At 40.4% G+C, this 18,577-nt stretch overlaps 1 protein-coding gene across 3 annotated transcripts in view; it reads right to left on the bottom strand.

Annotated features, from left to right (window-relative positions):
* Positions 1-18,577, bottom strand: part of MAP3K20 (mitogen-activated protein kinase kinase kinase 20) — a 125,275-nt gene that overhangs the window by 21,076 nt on the left and 85,622 nt on the right. For 2 of the 3 annotated variants that reach the window (XM_074967603.1, XM_074967604.1), the window contains exon 12: positions 8,739-13,786. In XM_074967603.1, the coding sequence (XP_074823704.1) occupies positions 13,424-13,786 (363 nt within the window). In that variant the 3' untranslated portion in view covers positions 8,739-13,423. Of the gene's footprint in view, positions 1-2,905; positions 2,969-5,004; positions 5,145-5,233; positions 5,265-6,439; positions 6,485-8,738; positions 13,787-18,577 lie in introns of those variants that run through there. The other variant, XM_074967605.1, reaches the window with a different exon arrangement.

The following is an 18,577-nucleotide window of genomic DNA, read 5'->3' as shown; positions in this document are numbered from 1 at the left end:
GGACATAACAAGTGGGGTCCCTCAGGCATCAGTTCTGGGTCCGGTTCTGTTCAATATCTTCATTAATGATTTAGATAATGACAGAGAGTACACTTATAAAATTTGAGGATGATATCAAGCTGGGAGGGGTTGCAAGTTCTTTGGAGGATAGGATTAAAATTCAAAATGATCTGGACAAACTGGAGAAATGGTCTGAAGTAAATAGGATGAAATTCAATAAGGACAAATGAAAAGTATTCCACTTAGGGAGGAACAATCAGTTGCACACATACAAAATTGGAAATGACTGCCTAGGAAGGAGTACTACAGAAAGGGATCTGGGGGTCATAGTGGACCACAAGCTAAATATCAGTCAACAGTGTAACACTACTGGAAAAAAAAGCAAATATCATTCTGGGATGTATTAGAAGGAGTGTTGTAAGCAAGACGCAAGTAGTAATTCTTCCTCTCTATTCTGCGCTCTATTCTGCGCCTCAACTGGAGTATTGTGTCCGGTTCTGGGCACCACATTTCAGGAAAGATGTGAACAAATTGGAGAGTGTCCAGAGAAGAGCAACAAAAATGATTAAATGTCTAGAAAACATGACCTATGAGGGAAGATTGAAAAAATTGGGTTTGTTTAGTCTGGAAAAGAGAAGACAGAGGGGACATGATAGTTTTCAAGTATGTAAAAGGTTGTTACAAGGAGGAGAGAGAAAAATAGTTTTTCTTAACCTCTGAGGATAGCACAAGAAGCAATGGGCTTAAATTGAAGCAAGGAAGGTTTAGGTTGGACATTAGGAAAAACTTTCTAACTGTCAGGGTGGTTAAGCACTGGAATAAATTGACGAGGGAGGCTGTGGAATCTCCATCACTGGAGATTTTTAAGAGCAGGTTAGACAAACACCAGTCAGGAATGGTCTAGATAATACTTTGTCCTGCCACGAGTGCAGGGGACTGAACTAGATCACCTCTCGAGGTCCCTTCCAGTCCTATGATTCTATGATAATTCTATCTAGTTCTTTTTTGAAGCCTGTTATAGTCTTGGCCTTCACAACATCCTCTGGAAGAGAGTTCCACGGGTTGACTGCGCATTCTGTGAAGAAATACTTCCTTTTGTTCGTTTTAAATCTGCTGCCTATTAATTTCATTTGGTGACCCCTAGTTCTTGTGTTATAAGGAGTAAATAACACTTCCTTATTTCCTTTCTCGAAATGAGTCACAATTTTATAGACCTCTATCATATCCTCCCTTAGTCATCTCTTTTCCAAGCTGAAGAGTCCCAGTCTTATTAATCTCTCCTCATACGGAAGCTGTTCCATGCCTTTAATAATTTTTGTTGCCCTTTTCTGAACCTTTTCCAATTCCAATACATCTTTTTTGCGATGGGACAATCACATCTGCACACAGTATTCAAGATGTGGGCCTACCATAGATTTATATAGAGGCAATATGATATTTTCTGTCTCATTATCTATCCCTTTCTTAACGATTCCCAACATTCTGTTCGCTTTTTTGACTGCCCCATGACACTGAGTGGAAGTTTTCAGAGAACTATCCACAATGACTCCAAGAGCTCTTTCTTGAGTGGTGACAGCTAATATAGACCCCATCATTTTATGTGTATAGTTTTCCAATGTGCATTACTTTGCATTTATCAACATTGAATTTCATCTGCCATTTTGTTGCACAGTCACCCAGTTTTGTGAGATCTCTTTGTAGCTCTTCGCAGTCTGCTATCTGAGTATATATACCAGAACTCACACATTAGCTTGTGTTACACTATAAACACTGGCAGCCTGTTACAGGGCAAACTCCTGTGAGGTGTTGAGCACCTTCAGCTCCATATGAAGCCGTTATTTCACAGAACAATGTCATTTTGAGCAGCTGTCCATTGTAACTGGAATTATGGCTTGAAATTTGCAATGCAGAAAACAATTATGGATTTTCCTTTGACTGTACGATGGACTTTATTTTAAGTGGGTCTCACTGTATTGTTGTGCTGTAAATTAGAACAGCTATAAAAGCAACTGAATCCTTTGGGGTCTAGTACTGTCTGATTAGCTGACAGAATTCCTTTGGTTTGATGTATGCAGTGTAGTTGCAGTCATGTTGATCCCAGGATATTAGAGAGACAAGGTGGGTGAGGTAATATCTTTTATTGGATCAACTTCTGTTCATGAGAGAGACAATTTTCTTACCACAATTCTTAAAGCTTGTCCCTCTCACCAACAGATGTCTGTTCAACAGAAGAAATTACCTCACCCTCCTTGGGTTTCATGGTAAGCTCTAAAAGTCAGTTGAGTCTTTATATCTTAAATCCAAAGGAAGGACCCTGGAGGAGGGGTAGAGCAGGTCTATCTTTGTTGGTGTCCTACCTGTTGTTGCTGATATCACAAAACCCAAAAGATGTATGGTTAGCATGCAGGGGGCTTAAAAAGGAAACAAAAGAATGAGTACTATAGTACATAATTATTTTCTCCTGTAAGACAACAGAGTAAGGAATGATGTGCTCATTATGGTCTGGATTGGAACTACTTTGCACACAACAATGAGTAGTTACTCACATGAATAATCCATTGATTTCAGTGGCATTACTGATGGGAGTAACTGCTCACCCATGCAAGTACGGGGGGTCACAATCTGGCCTTTTGATATTACCATCATATGTTAACCTGCAAGACATCTTTCTGTTGTATTAATTCTTTGAACCTCATTGAGAGGGTGTATTGTTGTGATATTACTTGTTCTGATACGCACACTCATATTGCTAACTTGCCCTCAAAAATCTGCCACAGATAGTGACAATGTAGATGTGTACTCTATACTAAGTGTAAGGCCTAGTAGCACAGCATAGGTACAGGAATAGATACATTTATTGAGTCAAGGCAGGCAGCACCTTTTAAATAAGTAAATAAATACTTACCTTAATTAATGGTGGGAAATGAAACATGTTTAGGTAATCATGAGTTAACCTCTCAATAGCAGTCTGTAAGAAACCAAACAAACCCAAATCAGACAATAGTTCATCATGATGTAATAGCGTAAATGCAGGACTGAAAAACAGCACTCTGTGTGTGTGTGTGTGTGTGTGTGTGTCTGTGTAAGTAACTCATTTAGTGTGTATAGTGTTCTCTGTATCCAATCTTAATATACAGTTCTGTTCTAAAAAGGGACTCTAAAATGGCACCTTCTTACTCAGCAGATCTGTCCCCTTGTGAATATTCAGAGTCAGATCTGCTTAATTTAGGGTCTATCTACACTGCAGCTGGGCATGTGCTTTCACGGATGGGTAGACAGACACGTGCTAGCTCCGCAATAGCAGCGTAGACAGGGTTAGCATAGGCAGCAGCTACCCAGGGGGTCCAGGTGGGCTTGTACTCAGATGGCTAGCTTGAGCTGCTGCCCATGCTATGTTGGGCTACACTGAAAGTTTTAGCACACTAGCTTAAGACGACTTGCATGACTGCCTATGGGCACTGGGAAGCACACTCCTAGTTGCAGTGTAGACATACCCTCAATCACAAATATAGGTTTGTACAGGTTTTTATTCCTGTTAGCCTCACTGAGCCAACTCAGCAAGAACTGCATTCTCTATTCCAGGGGTTCTAAACCGTTTCCTTTTGGGGGCCCCACCAGCATGCTATAAAAACTCCATGGTCCAGCTTCGGGGGAGGTGGCTTGGGCTTCAGCTGCAATGTGGGGGGAGAAGCTTGAGCCCCACGGAACGAAGGGGGTTGGGGCTTCTGACGCTTGGGGTGAGGAGGCAGCTCAGAGCTTTAGCCCCATGGGGTTGGGGTGCTCAGGGCTTCAGCTGTGCGGGGCGGCTTCTCCGGGGGCTTAAGGCACTGGGGCTCTGGGCTTCAGCCCCATGGGGTACCTGGGCTTGGGGCTCCAAGCGGCCGTGCTTGGCAGACCCCCTGAAATGGTTCACGGCCCCCTCAGTGGGCCGCAGACCGCCAGTTGGGAACCGCTGCTCTATTCCATGGTCTGTGTCCATTTATTTACCAAGTTTTAATAAGTTTCATCTGATCAACCCCTGCGGAGGGCAATCACACATGTCACTAATGGAACTACTTGGAAACAATGGCGTACAACCCATAGAAATGCAATATTAATTTGGACTGTAATACCTTTATTGTGCTGATGCAAAAGATAGATATAACCTAGTGCGACTCTCAGCGCTGACAATCAGACAAAAAGCATCCTTTTAGTAGTAAATGGAGCACATTGTATACAGAATCACTCAGACATAATGGAAGCCCACAATGCCATTTTCAAGACGTGTTTCAGAGCAGAACCACAGGTATGTAAGCCATGTTCTGTGACTGGAAGTAAATATTATTACTACTACGTCAGTTACTACTTTCAGACCAAGGGTTTTGCTGGATTCAGTGTAACTATTAAATAATTAGAACAATACAATCTCTTGTGGATGAAATAAAGCTCAGACAGCAAAGGAGCCATACCCACTAGCACTCAACTGTCTTTACAATTGTTCAAGAATAGAGTGTTTGGTACGCAAAGCAGTTTTAAATTAGAGATGATTGGTGAAACTCAAGATGTTCAGAGATTTCAGTTCAAATACATTTTTGGTGTTTATCCAGACCTCTCTGATTAGGCTGGAAGTCTTGTGAGAACAGATTCTGTCCTAAGATTTCCAAAGGTTTCATTTAGGTGGGAGATACTATTAGAAGAGTCTTTTGCAATATTTCCTATTCCTGTTCCAGCCAAAACCAGGAAATGCAGTGGAGCATGGTTATTTATAAGAGAGAAAAAAAACAACACCACATCAAAAACTCAAGGTTACCAATCTTTTTGGCATCTCAAAGTGTTTAGGTTTGCTTTGGTGCCTATTGCAAGCAAGTTCTGGGTATGACCCTTTTTCTCAAAAAGGTTTTTCTAGCCTTAGCTTTAGATCTTCTCTTATGCTGGATAAAACTGATGATTTCTGTCAACATTTACACTGTCATTTGCATTGTCAATATTTACTACTGTGATTATCAAGACGTGTTGTTAAGATACCTTTAAATGAATGATATGTCCTTTGGAAAGAATTCCCATGTCCTTTAAATCTTCTTCTTCTATAAGAAGCAACCGTTTCCCAGTGATATGATTTTCCTTAAACAAGTTGGCATAAACATTCATCTCACCGGAAGCATCACCTTAAGATATGAAAGGTTATACAGAAATCCATAGTGCTCTTCACTGGGAAAAAAAAAGTTAAATCTGTGAGCTATAATGTGTAGTTTACCTTTTCCAACAAGCTGGTGCAGCCAAAAGTACTGTATAAAAAAAAAAGCACAGTTTTGAAGGTCACACAATTAAAATGTATAGGTTACAGCACCTCAAAACACTCAAAAATATAATGCTCATAATTCAATTTTAAAACAAAAATTAAAAGTCTTTTTAGTGGTGGGACAAGGGAAATCAAACTTCTCCATTATATTTACTTTTAAGGTTATCTTGCAAGTTTGTTATTTACGATAAATTTCCTTCTGCTTTGCAGCCATTTTTTTAGTTTATTATTGTTTTTAATTGCTACTGCTCCTAATGTAGATTGATCAATTTGTTGTGTGATGAATGGGACAAGTTCAGCAGCTTGGACCATTACTACTTTGCATTGGCTTTTCAGTTAGTCCTTCAGTAACCTTGACTTAAATGACCACATGATGTACCAAAAGGCTGCCAAAAGGGATATTAAAACCACTATCAGAGCGGTAGCCGTGTTAGTCTGTATCAGCAAAAAAATGAGGAGTACTTGTGGCACCTTAGAGACGAACAAATTTATTTGGGCATAAGCTAAACCCACTTCATCGGATGCATGCAGTGGAAAATACAGTAGGAAGATATATAAAGAGAACATGAAAAAATGGGGGTTGCCATACCAACTCTAACAAGACCAATCAAGTAAGGTGGGCTATTATCAGCAGGAGAAAAAAAACGTTTGTAGCGATAATCAGGATGGCCCATTTCAAACCGTTGTCAAGAAGCTGTGAGTAACAGCCAGGGAAAAATTAATATGGGGAAATAGTTTTTACTTTGTGTAATGACTCATCCACTCCCAGTCTTTATTCAAGCCTAATTTAATGGTGTCCAGTTTGCAAATTAATTCCAGTTCTGCAGTTTCTTGCTGGAGTCTGTTTTTGAAGTTTTTTTGTTGAAGAATGGCAATACCCACCTGCCTATGACAATTCAGCAGCATATACTCTGGGCTGATAATCTGCCAAGCCAAATGCTTTAAACAGGTCTCTGAGCATGTGACCATTTCACCAAGGTGATAAAGTCCTTCCTCTTTCAGGATAGGTTCATTTTAAAATCTTTTTTGGAACAGGAATTTTAAAAATATATAGTACTAGAATCTTGTCCACAATCTAGATTTTATTTATTATGATGTGCATCAGTTTTCTTTTATAGCTACATAAAAACAATGCTGACTGAATTAGTACAAAATGCTTACCACATCTTCTTCAGTCCACGCGCAAATATCAAAGGAAGGCAGCAACTGTGTGAGAAACATGAATTGAAAAGAGTAATATTGCTCTTCTTGTCTGATCATTTGCTCAGGTCTCCCCCCAGTTTTACTTTGGTGGTTGATTTTATTTGGCACCTCCTCTCCAGCTAAGCCATAAGCCTCCGGGTTGTGATGAGGACTTTCCCCATTATTCCATGGATTACTGCATAAAGTGCCATCAAAGTAGCATTCCTCATGTTCACATATTAGTCAAAGTGATCACAGGCTGGCTTCAGTGATATTACAGCAGTGATGGAATAGTCCCAACACCTCCTGGGGGCAAAACTAGTCAGGAGATCACCAAGCAACAAAAGCAGTCTTGGAATTTTGTCACCAGCCGCATCCCCTCAAGTGGGGCTCACTAGTCACCACTCTCTCCTTGTGTTGTACCATTGCTTTTACTATTGCTTGACTCCAGTAGTGAAAGCTGTGTCTTGGTCTTTCCCAATATCAGCTGGGAGGGAGGTTTTCTGTAGAGTGAAGGAAGTGGTCACTGCATAACAAGGACAGCACAACTGACTTGGGACTGGGTCACTGCAGCTAGACTTCCTTACTGATTAAGGTACAAGTTTGTTTGTCCCCTTTTACCCTTCGGTTCCCGCCTACACCTGCATGATCATTCCTTTTAGGAGATGTGGAACAAAACCTGAAGGGGACACTTCACAGCCAGCTGAATGCCACATACCACGTACCATGTATGGTACACTTTGTTATATGGTGGATCAGGATTCTCCTCTTGAAGTATGAGGGCATCAGACCAGAATCTACTTGATACATGAGGGGATGGATCTGTCAGTGAAATCCAGGAATGGTTTGAAGATGACACAGTGAAATATCTCACTGAGATAGTAACCTCCATCTAACCAGCTAAAGAATGGGTTATTCTAAGCTATATTATCTTCTCATTGGTATCCTGTTAATTAGATGGATCTGAATTGACAGTGCCACCCAAACTCTTGCCACCATACTCTGGCTGAAAATTTACTGAATTGCTTCGCTACCAAACTGTAATTCAGATTTCACTGGTCAACCATCAGTGTTTCTGGTCTCCTTACATTGTGGGCCGTGCAAGCCTACAAGCACCCTAGTGCCCAATCTCTTGGCAGTTGCAGTTCCTCCTCTCCAGAATTCCTCCCTCACACCTGAAAGACCTTGTGCCTATGCATGGAAGCCACCCCATGTTTTCAAATCATTATCTATTAGTCTCCTCCTTTCCCTGACCCTGCAGACTGTGGAACAACAGGTGCCTCTCACAATGACTTCCACCCAAACTTATGACAAGTCTTTCTGCTCTTCCCGTATGGATTCCCACTGATGGATTCATGACTGTCTTACACTTGTTTCCTGTGTCCTGAACTACAGCTTCTGCTGAACACTGCAAGATGCACAGAAGAAAGCAACCCCCCACCCCAGTGGCTTGGCCAATCTGCTTCCAAGGAAAATTCCTTCCTCACCACAACCATTTTATCAGACAATCCCTGTCCATCCATGTGAAGATCACTTGACCCTCTCCCCCCACCTGCCCCGCTGCCCACCCCTTCCTGCCATAACTCTTCCAGGACAGAAATGGCCTCCTCAGATGAACAAAGCCAACAATGCCTGAGCTAAGTGGTCACTGGGATGGGAAGCTGGCTTTGACTGCCACACGGAAAGGCAAGTTTCCCTCGTCCCCCTAACATCCCCATGCATGGGCCAAGCTTCATAACCTACTGATTACAAGTCAGGAAAATCCAGAAAAGGCTCCCCTCGTGACACTTAAATTGGGGCGGAGAGGGTTGTAGGATGGAAGGGGTCCACCTATCGCTGGCAACTAGGTTGGGCAGGATCTGGCAAACCATGATGACCCTTGTGAAGGCAGAGACCCACAATATTTGCAATAAATAATTAACATAATTGCCCTTAAATTCCAAATGGGCTGGTGTTTTCCTTTCCATTGGGAACCTTGAGTACAACAGTTTGCCGTAGTTCATTGTGTATTCTACCATTGCACGAGTTCAATATTCCATTCTTGCTTACACACAGTGACTTTTCAGATGATTCCCATTTTTAGGAGAGGAAAATTAGTGATGTGAAATGTTAAATATATTTACAAACAAACAAACAAAGAGAAAAAAGGGGGAAATGCCACACCCTGCATAATATGAAAAAGATCAAAGCAGAAGGCAATGAGAAATCCCTTTAATAGCAGCGGTTTACACAAGAACACAGAAGCATAAAAATGTACTGTCAAAATGTTTATTGCAAAATGGAAGATTGGAACAAAGAGAAGCAAAGGAAAAAAACTTCACATCAAAATCAAGTTTATGACACCAACTGAGAAAATTGAATACATTACATTTTTTTGAAAAACTGGAAAACCAAATCCATACTGTGAATAAAGCAAGACATCACATGTTAAGTGCGGTGAAGAAAACAACTGACTACTGAAAGGTCTTACCACAAGAGGGTGTAACATTGCATGTTCCATACAAATTAGCTAGTCAGTTTGCCACAATAGTTTTGGCACAGGTTTTGCTCAGCATAGTATTTCAGTAGGAAGGGATGAAGTTTTCTAACACTGTGAAAATATTTTCTATTCAAATTTCATTTGCTCACACTTGGAGTATAAATAGAATCATTTCCTAGTATTCAGTACAAAACTTTTTAAAGAGTGCAAAAGCAAGAAAATGCAGTGGACTATATCTGACTTTAAAAGTCAGCAGAATATTTTGCACACAACGTAAAATGTTTAATGTAGGTTGCTGGTACTACAGTCCTGAAACTAAACCTTCACACACCAGAAACCTCTATACAGACTTAATAGTGTGCACTAAGTTGGAGTCAGGGGGAAAATGCATTCCTCTCCAGATTTCTATTGGTAGATTTTAAGGACTGTAAAAATTACTGTATGTCCTGTGAGCCTATTTTGCTACATGAAAGTTGGAAGAACAGAATGGATTCTCTATTGGCCTATAATTAAACCTCTGTCAAGTTGGAGGTCTTATTAAAAACCTGTAAAAGCTGCCTTATTACAAAAACAGGAAATAGCTTACTAAAGATGTACAGTAACTTTGCTAGTTACTTATTAGTTTTATTATATGTGCTGTGGATTTACTGCTGCTGATAGCAATATAATGTATCAATTATTTAATTAGATCAATGTATCAATATTTAATTAGAATAACTGCTTTAAGATCTACAATGAAATGAAATCACTATCTAACAAAATACTGCAAATGATAAATGAACAAGTCAAGAACATGACCATGTGCCGAAGAGCTACTTCAGATCTCAGGTCTCAAAAATCCCCGGCATCTAGAGAAGACTAAGTCCAAGTACTACAGTTAACAAATATGGCCAGCTAATCAAGCATATCCAAAACACTCCACAAACTATAGAAGCCCTGAAACAAGTCCTCAGATCTAAGCATTAGATCTCAGAGCAATTGCTATTCTAAAGCATTAGTGCTATTACAGTCATAAAAGTGACTACATTAAAATAGTCTTACTCAGCATATCTATTCCCTGCATCTTTTCCAAGTCTGAAAGAATGAGAACTGGGTTAGGAGTCAGGAAATCCTGAGTTCTAATCCCAGCTCACTATGTGGCTTTGGGTAAATAAAAGGGCTAAACTCTGAGTTCCTCAGGTCAGGAAATATGCCCTACTGAAGCCAGTGTTAGTTTAAGTATAATGACTGAGTAAAAATGAGAAGTTCAAATTTGGCCTTTAACTTCTCTATATCAGCTTCCCCAGCTGTGAAATAGGATAACAACACTTTACCTTATCTGCCTCATAAGGCCCTGGGAGGATTCCTTAGTTAACTTTTGGTTAATGCTTTGATCATGTGACATGCTATGTAACTGTTAACTATTATTAGCAACTATTGTAGACACTTTGGTGATTGGACATCTAGATAGATTAAAAAACAAGTTTAATCCTGCTAGCACTGCAGAGCAAATCAACGGTGGAAGATCAAAATGGTTTTGTTCTGCCTCCATATCAACAGAACTGCCAACCAAAATCTTTCAAAATTAAAATATAGTGAGGATGTTCGAGGCAGAAACATAGCTGGATAGTCAAGCACAATTTATTTTTGACTTGTAAACTGAACACGTTTGGTATGACAGTCATTATAGGAGAATAAAAAAATCGACCTCCACAATGTCATTTTTTAAGCCAAGCTACTATTCTGAATATAATCATACTTTAAAGGAACCACAACAGAAAAGTTTGGGGAAAGCCTTAAGCTTAGTAGATCTTTCTTTTACAGCAATTCTAGGGCCTTTCTACTTAGAACATGAAAGTAAATGTTTGGAGAGTTATTGCTTTATCTCTCAATATATCTTTATTAGAGTTGGCTAAAAAATAGACAAGTCATGGAAATGTTGTCCTTGTTTTTCATTGAAAAACTAAATTTAAATTCTTTTTACCAGCTCTGCTCTCTATGTAAAAAATGCCAAATTATTCCATTTATGATGCTCAAATAACTCCTATTCACTTTAATGAGAGATGCATGAGAATATCTGTCCTCAACAAAAAGTGATGTGATATAGTAGTGTTGGAATATTTATTAGGTGAAGATTTAAATCAAGAAGTGGATTTGCACATCTAATTAAAACCAACACGTATCTGTACAAAGTGCATTGAGATTATTAGGTGCTTTAAAAGTGCAAAGTATCAGTATCAGTACTAAGAAGAGATATTTTTGTTTTTGCATTTCTAAACATACTGGGTTCAATTTTGACTTCAGTTACAGCTGTGCAACTCTACACTAGAAATATGGTACAGTAGTTTAACATAGACACATATTAGATTCTACAAATCCTTCAATTTTTCCTGCGTGTAGTATAGCGGTTATAAAAATAATGTCGCGGCGGTAGCTGTTAGCAGGTGCAGACTTAAAAAACAATACAAATCTGCATTTGGAAATAGCTTGTTTGCTTCCATTTCCATTTAATTTGTTGCCCCTTTTCTATTCTCTGTCCCTCCCCACACCCTCAGTCACTTTGTTTAGTGCTCCTAAAATGCTACTACCACTGATCTTGTAGGAGCAAATTTCACTTGGACTAGATACAGTAAATTCTCCCAATAAGAAGGTATTGCACCGTTCAGTGTTGAAATTACAAATTCTTACTAGCATGAAAAAATTGCCCCAGATATCACAAAGCTAACTTCAATCCAAGGGACCTGAACCTGCTAGCAAGAGGGTGGAACCTGGCTCAAATGCTATACATTTCATATAGTTAAGGGCCCAATCCTGCGAGGTGCTGAGCATCTTTAGCTCCTGTTGAACTCGAGCATAGCTGAAAGCACTGAGTGCTTTACAGGTGGCCAGAACAGCACTGGACCTTAGATAAGGAAGCTAGCTACCTTTCACATCTCAAAGATTGCACTCGTTACCCTAGAAAAGCTAATTTTAAAACTTCAAGAACTTTTTCTCTTATTTCTAAATAATAGAATATAATGTCCCAAACTCTTGGAGATCCAACGTCAGATCTGCTATCATGTAATGATTCTACTTTCTAAGGTGTTTAAACAGCACTAATCGCCATTTTTCATGAGAGAACCACCATCAACACATGGCACTTAGGAGTTTAATTATCCCCTCAAATCCAACTGAACAAGAAAGTAATACTTTTCTTTAAAAGTTTTTGCCCTTCTTTATTTGACAAACATTTTACAATGGGCCTTTCTTCTGCACCTGTAGGCGCGAATGTATCTGTTTCCTTCTCTCTTTCTGTACCATCACCAAAGAGTTCATCAGGAAAATACATTCACTGTTCCGGACAGAGGGTTTGTGGGGTAATTACTGCAACAGATACTTATATACTCAATTTTAGGATGAATCTTAACAGTGGCAATATTTTAAAAATGATTTCACAGCAGAAAAATGGATATTTAAACTCTAGAGAATATTCTTCACGTCATCACTGAGACTTTAGCTTAAGCCACAGTAGGAGGGCTCAAACACTTTTAAAATGTCTCTCTCCCCCCTATTCTGGGAAGGACAGTGATAAATGGTTTAATAGTTACAGCAAGATAAAAAATTGCTATAAATAACCAAAGACCAATTTTGATCTCAGCTAAACCGGAATAAATCCAGAGTAAATCCATCAAAGTTAATGATATTTCCTGGATTTACATCAATGTAACCGAAAACCAGTGAGCTTGTAGACTACCACAACGCAATTAGGTGGTGAGGTTTTATTATAAGTGACTGTACTAAAGAGTGAATTTCACAAACTAAAGAAAAAGAGAAAAGAACATTTATACAAATTATCTATTACCAGTGATTGTCTGTATTCAGTTGCTGTTTCTTAAACTGTGTGTTTGTAAGGGCTTTATTTTTCTCAGCCCTGCTTGTCCTTCTTAGTAATGTATTTATGATATCACAGGATATTGCCTTGAAAATGATTGAGAAATCACAAATTTAGCAAAACAACTTCACTGTAGCAGTCAGAAAGAATGGCTTGTATAGGAAAAGCCCACATGGAAAACACAAATATATTCATATGATCAACAATAAAAAGGGTAAAGAAAACTACAAAAACAAAAACAAAGAGAAAAAAGTAATGGAAGTAAAATAGGTGTTTAAGTTCCTCCATTGTTTTCAGATCTTAAACATTCAGCCACAGAAGTTTCTGTAATCAGATACCAAATATTACAGCATAAATGTGAGCTGCAGCTATATTTGTTGGGTTTTAAAAACCTCGATTTGTTTTGAAATTTTAGTTCCAAATTTCAGCAAAGCAAAAATAGGTCAACACAATCTAAAAACCAACAAGATATATTTTTAACATACAAATATGTCTAGCCCAGAAAAATGTAGTGTTTTTGCTTTTGTTTCTTTTATAGGGTTTAAAACAGACCAAAATGACAGGATGATTTTTCTGAAACTTTATTGCTTTGATTTGCTAGAAACCAATTTTAGCCTTAATTAGATTTCTAACTTCATTCACTAGAATCATCTGTATCATCATCATCATCTTCATCATCATCTGACCAGTCAAATTCTCTGAAACCCACAGCCATGTTGATTTTCTTCCCCTTTCTCATAGAGGTGGTTTTAGAAGAATTCTTTTTGGCTTGCATGTTTATCTGCATTCCAGAATACAGGACAGATCCTGCTTGGTTCATAGAGAAGATATCCCCAAAGCCCTTCATCATCAAGGCCTGCAGACTTTGGTTCATGCCAGCTACCTCCCCGTTACTTGTTGCTGTGATCTGACATGACATCTCTGCACTGTTTGATTCCTCTGTTTTAGTTTCAAAGTAAGACTCCTGAGACATTCTTGCAGCAATAGGTAAGAAAAGCTATTTAAAGGAGGAAAGGACAGAGTAAAAAGGAAAGTTAGAACCAATTCAATTCAAGGCAAAAAAGACACTACCAGATTAGTTAGCAATAAACAGAAAGCAAAATGATTAGTGAATCAAAACACGGAGCTCAAGTAAGAATTCATTAAAACAGACTTGGCTTAAATTTTTTAAAAATGAGAGAGCAAAACCACCACCAAACAGCGTGCAGAGGACCACAGGTAGCCCAGCTTTCATGTTGAAAGGAAGTGCCAACTTTTGACTCTCTCTTTTTGTACCATACAAAATGGTTTACAACATTTCTCTAACCCATGTGGACTTTACCACAGGAATCTAGGTAGAAGCAGAGCCACGGCTCGATTGAGTTGCTAAATTTTAGCTTTCAGAATTGAACAATAAATCAGCTTAGGGTTAAAGAACCCAGAAAAGCCCCTGGTGCAGAGAGAAATGTTTTATCTAGAGGTCAGAAGATACCACAGCAGTAACGAGTATGTACAGATCTGGATAGATTGAATTAACTTTTTGTTCATCATTTTTGAGGCCACAATCAAAAGAAGGGTTATGGACCATTCCTGCCACTGTTAAAGTCAGAGACAAAATTTTTACCAACTTCAATGGAAGTAGGAGCAGGTCTCCAGTCTGGACTATTAATAAATTGCTTCTGTAAACCTTAGCAATTTATGTTGTGTTATTCATTGATATCAACATATATTTGGTGTGTTTCTGTATACCCTGCAATACAAGGCATTGCTGATTTAATCTCCACCTACGCATCAGGGCATTTTCCTGACCTAGTTTGTTACTACTATTTTTTTTCCAAAATTGAATGAAAAATGTCCTCTGGAGCTAAATCACGATTAATGCCTCTTCAAGGAGGCCAAGCTAGTAACCTCTATGACATACCTGCTCTCCACAGTGAGCAAGAGCTCTGGTGTTTGATTCAAAATTAACCTACTAAAGGGGCAGCATGTTATGCTATTTCTGTACTGCTGAAATGGCCTTTATTTCCAGAGCTGTTTTCCAAACTATGTCTGTATTGCTTTCCAGACATCTTGTTTAACCTAATCACAACTGCTCAGTCCATTTTCTGCTCACAATTTGTTACTGGGAAAATTATTACAATGGGGTGTAACACATGGGGACCCATTATATCATTCTCCTTAAATCACAGAGCTCTATCTATGAATGATATGATACCTCCTACTTAAGCTTTAATTTTATAAGCTGCAAGCTGTCTAGGAAAAAAAAACCACACAAGTCACCTTCTACCATAAAATCTTACTCAATACAAAAAAAGCAAGGCTTCTATTTATGGGGGTTTGGGGAGTAGTACTTAGAAACCTTGAGCATAGTTTCAGGGTGCCCAGTTTATACTACTTCCATGGCAGAGAGCGATTTCAGCCCCTTTATGGGGATTTCAGGCATATCAGAATCCTCCTTATGCATGGGAGGAGTCCCCCATAAAAATCTAAAAAACGACTATATTGTCCTCCTCCAAGCGTTTCTCTAAATCTCACCTCTGTCATGATGGCTACACAACATTTGACAATGGCTAGGCAGCTGATGTGCTGTGACTGCTGCTCATTACGCTAACTATAATCACCTCACTGTTCTTTGTGTTCCCCCATGTATTTGTTGTATTCACCTGTTGCCTCTTATCATATACAAAGACTAAAGCCCAGATTTTTAAAGGTGTTCAGGTGTTGCTGAAATCAGCATTGCAACACCAAAGTGATGTAAAATCTGAAGTCTCACTTTCACAAAGGATTTGGGCACTTGCGATTTTAAGGCCCATTGTCTACATATGTCTACAGTGCAATTAGGCTGACCCATGCCAGCTGACTCAGGCTGCGGGGCTGTTTAACTGCAGTGTAGACTTCCAGGCTTGGGCTGGAGCCCAGGCTCTAAGACCCTTTGAGGTGGGAGGGTCCCTTAGTTCAGGCTGCATCCCGAGCCCAGAAGTCTACACTGCAATTAAACAGCCCCTTAGCCCAGGCCCCATGAGCCCAAGTCAGCTGGCACAGGCCAGCCGTGGGTTTTTAATTGCAGTGTAAAAGTACCCATTGGAAGTCAATGGGATTTAGGCTCCTAAGTGCCTAAATACCTTTTGAAATGAGACAGGCGTTGCAATGTTTAGTGTAGAAATGCCTAAACACCTTTTAAAATCTGCGTCTAAGAGCTCTCTGGAGGAGTGTGACAGAGTGCAGGGAGTGAACTCTGATCACTCAGATGCTAATTAATTCCCAGAGAAAGCTGACTGAGGTAATTATCAGGCTAGTGGGCTGGGTGGGATAATGTTTCAATTAGCCCATCAGCCCATGACTGATAAAGATGCATGGGAAGAAAGAGCTGGGGACAGGGGAACAGGGCTAGCTGAGCCCAGTCACACTAAGTCCTCAGGGAAGAGAGACCTCAGTTCCCCTCAGGTTTGGGGAAGAGGGCCAAAGAACCATAGATATTGTAACCCTCCTGTTGCACAGGGACTGTTGTGGTAATGGCAGAAGGAACTTAAAATAAAAGGGTGCTGTGAATGCACAGCCACTGGAGTCCACACAATTTCTGTGGTGAACGGAAGGATGCTCTGTTACAGGGAGGGACTGCCTTTATGTTATGAGTGTGCAGTGTCTACCACAAAAGAGCCCTGCTCCTCAGCTGGGTTTCCAGTTGCAACCACAACAGAAATCCATATTATTTTTTAAATGGCCAGATCTAAGCACATTGCAGTCTAAGTTAATACTGAATTTGGTGCACACCTTCACCAATCCCTCCCAATTTCCTTCCTCTAGCACACCCAGTCCAGGGGAACCTACCCATTCCCTTCTCTCTGGCCTTTCCTCCTTCAGATGGGTGTTCTGTTGTGGAAACAGTGTGTGCAGCAGGTTATGTTTTATTCTCCAGATTAGCCCCAGATTCCTTTGTGCAGCAGTGCTTTACAAGAGATGTTGTGGCCACAGAATATCAGACGCAAAAAGTGCCCACTGCACAAGACAGAGCAGAGATTAGGTTCATGCAGGTGTGGAGAGAAACTCTGCAGTTAAAAGAAGAGCTGCCCAGGACTGGCCCCTTAAATGTGGCAACCATCTATTCAGCCTATGGCTAACGCAGCTCGATTCCCAGAACAGTTTTCCTGTGTCTGTTCCTGTGCATTAACACATGCTTCCCATTAACTTCAAACACATCTACTTGCTTCACTTACAGTAGATTACAGCCACACAGATAAGAATCCCAAACTTCAGTTTTTTGGGTTTTCTCTCTTCAAGCAAACTCCATGTAGCAGGTGGGCTTTATTTCAAAAAAATCTTTTGGGTGCTACCACACTAAAAGACTGAGGAATAGAGGGACTTGTGGCCTTCTGGATGGATCACACTCTTCAAAACCTATGGAGCCCAGGGATCTTTGAGGAAAGAATCTCCAACCACTGCAGATCCTTGGGCTCCTGTGCTGCTCTCTGGGGTGCCTCACTAGCAGTACGAGTTCCCTTGTGCTTTCCAGGTGACCCCTACATTTTTGCATCCAAGGGGAGCAAACTGCATGGACTGTCAGTTAAAGTTGCTCATGAGTAAAGCTACGATTTAGTCATGGGTATTTTTAGTAAAAGTCATGGACAGGTCACCAGCAATAAACAAAAATTCATGGCCCATGACCTGTCCATGACTTTTACGAAAAATACCCATGACTATTTTTGCTCCTGGGCCCCGCTGCTCTGGGGGCCCTCTGCTCCAGCAGTGGAGACTGACTTCCCCTGGTGGCCCACTGGTCCAAGACCCCCCCGGGCACCGCTCTCCTGATGGCCTCCAGGGCCACCCCCCAGAGCTGCTGCTCTGGCCACCCCCAGGACCGCTGCTGCTTGGGTTGTTCCTGGGGCCGCCCTGGGGTGCTCCCTGGGGCCACTGCTCCAGCTGCCCCTGGGACCGCTGCTGCTCCGGCAGTTCCTGGTGCCAGCTGCACCAGCCACTGCTGAGGCTCTCCCACGCTGTAGGCATCAGTTGATCACTGAAAATTCATAGCTGGAAACCAGACCTGCTCACCTATAAGTTAATATTTTTTAAAATAGGTGATAAACTTGTAAAGATGTGTTTAGACTCCATAAAATGCTCATAAGTTGCTGCGTGCATTAATCTTACAAATGTCTGTATCCCATGCTGTAAGGTAATATGAAAGTTTTGTTTTATAATTGTAAAATTGTCTGCTCTGAATTTGTGAATCTGGGCAAGAAGAGTGGTTTTTCTGCCCACCAAGAAGGACTATCAAGACTAACTGGGCCACTGTAGGATATGTGCAGGAGCCCGCATCCCATCGATTTTAACTCTGGGGCAAGGTCATATAAAGATCCTCGCAAGAAGAAACATTTATCTCTTTACAGTTTGGCCTCTCACAAGGGCTGGAGCTAAGAAACAAAAGCAGCAATCTCCTGGGTCAACCTAGATTAGCCCTAAAAGACATTCGGCACTGACAGCTTACTTCATCTCTGTCGCCTTTTGGAACCATAGATTGTAACTCATGTATGCTTATATGTCTTTATGCTTATATGTTGTCTGCTTTAACCTGTAAATAACGCTCTCATTTCTTTTTCCTAGTTAATAAGTATTTAGTTTGTTTACTATAGGATTGGCTACCAGCATTGTCTTTGGTGCGAGACTGAAGGTATAAGTTGATCTGAGATAAGTGACTGGTCTCTTGGGACTGGGATCTTGTGATTTTTGGTGCAAGTGACCATTTATCACTAAGTCCAACATGCCTGAGTAGCAAGATAGACTTGGCTGATGAAATCTGATCACAGAACATCCCACC

Source organism: Natator depressus, chromosome 11 (genome assembly GCF_965152275.1).
Source record: "Natator depressus isolate rNatDep1 chromosome 11, rNatDep2.hap1, whole genome shotgun sequence".
Taxonomy (NCBI): Eukaryota; Metazoa; Chordata; order Testudines; family Cheloniidae; genus Natator; species Natator depressus.
This window is presented reverse-complemented; position numbering and strand designations above follow the sequence as displayed.